This window comes from Propithecus coquereli, unplaced genomic scaffold (genome assembly GCF_000956105.1).
Source record: "Propithecus coquereli isolate 6110/MARCELLA unplaced genomic scaffold, Pcoq_1.0 Scaffold73, whole genome shotgun sequence".
Classification (NCBI taxonomy): domain Eukaryota; kingdom Metazoa; phylum Chordata; class Mammalia; order Primates; family Indriidae; genus Propithecus; species Propithecus coquereli.
The window spans coordinates 5,505,510-5,510,343 of NW_012153396.1; the positions used below are offsets into that span (position 1 = coordinate 5,505,510).

Here is a 4,834-nt window from a genome sequence, read left to right on the forward strand (position 1 = left end):
CTCAGGCTGGTTTCGAACTCCTGAGCTCAAACAATCCGCCCTCCTCGGCCTCCCAGAGAGCTAGGATTACAGACGTGAGCCACCGCGCCTGGCCTATGCCCTCCTTTTTTTCCCCAGCTCCAACAGGTTAATTAATTTCTTTTTAACCTTTTACTGATCTATTAATATACACGGAGAAAAGTGTATGTGGCACAAGTGTACAGCTTGATCAATTTTTACCACTCAAACACATCTTGGCCACCTGCACCCAGCCTGAGACACAGAACATTGCCAGCCCCCAAGAAGCTCCTATCACCCCTCCCATTCATTCTCCCCAAAAAGGCCACCTGTATCCTGAATTTTAAGCAGAGATTAATTTTGCCTGTTTTTGCACTTTAAAGAAATGAAATATTACAGGATATACTCTTTGTGTCTAACTTCTGCTACATTCTGTTTGTGAGATTCAGTCATCTTGTTGCCGTGTAGTTGTAGACCCTTGATGTCCAATATGGCAGCCACTATCTATATGTGGCTATTGAAATCCATTGATAGAATATTAGCAGAGCTAGGGAACATTTATATCACTGCAGAAAGTTCTGTTGGACAGAGCTCAGTAGACCATTCACTCTTATTGCTGTACTGTATTCCACTGAATGAGGATAACATAATTTATTTTTAACAGGTTTATTTTTAAGTTTCAAGTTTAGGACACCATATTCAGCCTTTATGCATTTTTAATATGGACTTTTAAAAAATTAACATACCCCTTATTATAACAGTTTAAGGTAACACAAATATTAGTTAATTTTAGTATGTCTTCTCTCATTTCTTAAAGAAACAAGTCACATAATTGAAAAGACTTTTCTTAAAAATGTTTTCCCCCAGGGAGTTTGTTTCCAAAGAATTATCAAGCCATATAGCATTTTTCTACTTTAAAAAATAGATATCAGAGCACATTTTTTGTCAGTTGCTTTATCAATTTTATATAAAGCCAGAAGTCAAATAGATAATTCACAATGTGCTGTCTGCAGGAGAAAAACATGAGACTTCTTTGAGCATGAAATTTAAGAGAGAGGCTTTTGGACATCAGGGTAAAACTGTTGTGCTTTGTTTAGCAATACCCAGGACTACGTAAAACACAATTTCATTTTTGGCATAGCTAATTATATTTTATTTAGTCCCTACTGATGGGGAGTTGAATGGATTCTTTTCATGTTTAATTTTTGCATGCATGGAAGTTATATTTTGGAGAAAGTATTAAAACTATCTTCTCTGTTTTTTTCCTTCGGTCCATTTGCTATCCCTGCACATCTCCAATATTCCCCCAATAGAAATGACTCCCCCAACAGATAATCCTTGGCATTTGTAAAACCACGCCTGCCCGGGATAGTCTAGATAGGGAAGAGGAAAATCTGGCTGACACCGAAGTCAGGCAGATATAAATCACTCTACTGCTGTTCCACAGTTTTGACTTCAGTTGGATTAAAAGGGAATTGTCTCTATGTTGGTGTTAGTGAACGTTTCTGTTGACGAAAATGTTGTAGGCATGTTAATGCAGGATTTGCTTCTGAAGATGTAGCTTCCGAGCCCGCAGATGATGAAACCCATTTGAATCCCTGCTCATTTGCAATGATTATAGCAATTGTTGCGTATGCGAAGCCAGCCACATGGCAAACAGGCATTAAAATATTTATCCACCACCTGTGAACAAGACTTCCCAAGGCTCTCAGAAAAAAATTCTGCTCACTGTGTTATTCATTAAAAGGCATCATTTTCTTCAGCCATTTAACATTCATCATATTTGAGTGCGTTAGGGCTTTCATCAGGGATAAAGAACAATTTCTACAAAGACAAAACAGTGGAGTTGCTGTTATCTCCCCAGGAGGTTTGTGGCGCTTTCTGTGTGTATACACATGTCTTGTAATCAGATTAAAAAGCATTAACCAGCTCGTTCCACACTTTTCAGATATTGAATGAGAGAGCTGCAAAGGAACTCGAGCAGTTTCAGATGAGAAATTTTAAACTTCAGCAAGAAAACGAACAACACAGTTTGGTTTGTGAGCAGCTAAGCCAGGAAAACCAGCAGAAGGCGTTGGAGCTCAAAGTAAACACCAAGTGATATGTCTGTTCCCTAACCCTTCCTTCCTCATTACCTATTAACACAGGTTTGCCTTTGTGGTCAGAGCCATTGGTTGGATAGCCTGTGTTAGATCCACTGAGTGCTTTGACAGTCAGAGGCAGGTGCAAACCTACAGCCATTGCTTTACACCCAGAAGCAGAGAGTTTGGTAACTTCCATTCTTACTTATAAAATCGCAAACCTGATGATTGATCATGTGGTTATGCAAATGGTTTCCAGAGCGAGCTCAGATGTTCATCTCTGTAATTAGCTTTGCAAGTAACCGGTTGCCCAGAGCTAGAAACCATTCATATGCGTGAGTAGCAAAGAATTCAGATTATATTTTACTACTTGCATGGAGAAAGTGAGATGGGAGGGCTAGGGGCTGGACTGGGACTATTCAGTATTTACTTACAGGATTATGGAATCATGATTTTCACTTCCATCCAATGTACATTTCAAGACAGTTTTCTCATCTTTTTCCCTGCCTTTACTGAACAGTGCTTGCAAATTAAGTTTGATAACGGTTTATACTCAGATACGCCTACAGAGCAGCTTTATGTTTATTATTTTAATTCTGACAAAATCTATCTTCTCTACTCTGGTTCTGTTAGAATGCCGGGCCTAACAGGAGTGGCCTAGCAGGAATAATACATAGGTTTGAGCAGTGAACCATAACATTTTGGTATCACGGCCTTTTTTGAGAATCTGATGAAAGCATACACATGTACACACACTTACCTGCACATCTTGCATCTGGTGTAGTATGCATCCCAGAAATGTAAGAGGTATCTAGGATTTTTCTGAAGTCTAACCACAGGGTCTGGATTAATAACCACTGAATTAGATCATCTTAGAATTAGAAGGGGCCTTAAGGTCAACTAATCTAACCCTTATAGGGTCTGAGGCTGAGGAACATTTAAAGCTATCTAGAATGGGTTGACTTGGAACCATTCTTTATAAGCTGAAATTAAAGTAAAAATACTTAGGCCGTTAATTCTCTCCTTTGATAACATGAATGGGGCATCTTGGAAGATAGACTGTTTCTGTTATCAGATCCTGAACTGAATGGGATTCGGCCTCTAGCAGCAATCTGAGGATACAATGAACAGCTAATTTCAGTCTCCTCATTGTCATGAGCTGATATAATTGCTAACCTTTGTTTGCAGAAGACTCCCTAGCTGCTTTTCCAGTCATTTCTAATGATGAATTTAAAACAAAATTAATTTAATTTAAATTTCAAAAAATCTATAAAACTTGAAGCCCATAGACAAAAATCTGGTGCATTCCTTTGCTAGGATTACTTCTTTGGTACCTTTTGGCATCATGCAGACTGCCTGTTCATATGCCCTGTCCACCTGTCTGAATGCACACCCATAGATTAACTTGCTTGGAGGAAGGAGGACCCCTTCTTCAGCGTATGTAATTGGGTGACAGTGGCCTTTTGGGCCCAAAAGAGTGTTTGAATATTTTATGGCATGCAAATAACCTTCTGCGAGGGGTCATTTTATAAGTTCATGAAAATTGCTAATCTAATACAGTATTCGAATACACAATTCATGTATTTTTAATACATACAACTCAGCATTCTTATCTTGTTTGATTCCACAATTAGATGGTACCTTAAAACATCAGATTTCATCAGTCTTTGTATTATTTTTAGCTTATATAGCCACATATTTTATTCAGAGAATAGGGTTTTTCAATTTCTTTCCAAACCAAACAGTGTGCTTTGACTTAATCTCAGAGAATGACTTTACAGTGACATGGGAAGAATTTCTTTTTATTGGTTCTGAGTTTACCATTGTCCAGTCACTGGCCCTTTGTTTGCTCAGTGTCCTGGTTAATTCTCTCTCACTAATTACAGGCCAAAGAGGAAGAAGTCCATCAGATGCGCCTTGACATTGGGAAACTCAACAAAATCAGAGAACAAATCCATAAAAAATTGCACCAGATTGAAGATCAAAAGGCAGAAGTCGAGCAGCACAAGGAAACCCTAAAAAATCAGATCTTGGGACTAGAGCGAGGTAAACCGTTTTGTACTTTATTAATTCACAAACATTTCATTGGTGACCAATGTCATCAAGGCTTCATGTGTACAAACACAAACCATGCCAAATGAAACTAGTAAAACAACACTCTGGGATAGTATTGCACCAAGAATCAGTGGAACAAAAATGAATGGCTTCTAACATCTTTTCTCTGCTAGTACTTTACTGTGTGATGAACCCCTATTTTACCCAGCTATAACTGACCTATAGAGGAAAAATTTAAGTGCCATGGGGAGTTACAGAGGATTCAGTAAGGATACAAACTCTGGAGTCAGAGCTGCCTGGGCTTAGCTCCTCCCTCCATTACTTCTGGTTTGCTGGGGGATGAATAAGCTAATTCACTTAGACCACTTGCAGACAACACCTGGCACACAGTAAGTGCTAATTAACTGTCATCTATCCTCATCCAGATATATTGCTGTTTTCAGAGTAAGAATATAATTAAAAATACAGTGTACTTGTGAAATTTGGTGTGGCAGAAACAGCTCTGGACTTGGAGATGAAGAATCTGGGTATGGATTCTGACTCCACTGGCATAGGTGAGGCAGGAACACCTGCGGCCTACCAGCCTCATGCAGGCTGCTGTGAGTTACAAACCATCACTCATTCACAAATGAATGAGAGAACATCCATAAAAGCACAAAAGCATACATTGTCCCATTAAAAGTTAGGTAAAGTCTAAATCT

The 4,834-nt window shown here is 38.8% G+C and overlaps 1 protein-coding gene across 1 annotated transcript in view; it reads left to right on the forward strand.

Moving 5' to 3' along the window:
- CFAP58 (cilia and flagella associated protein 58) overlaps window positions 1–4,834 on the forward strand; it is a 92,046-nt gene that overhangs the window by 11,907 nt on the left and 75,305 nt on the right. Inside the window, exons 6-7 of the mRNA XM_012661641.1 lie at window positions 1,946–2,083; window positions 3,965–4,124. Of these exons, the coding sequence (XP_012517095.1) occupies window positions 1,946–2,083; window positions 3,965–4,124 (298 nt within the window). The remainder of the gene's footprint in view (window positions 1–1,945; window positions 2,084–3,964; window positions 4,125–4,834) is intronic.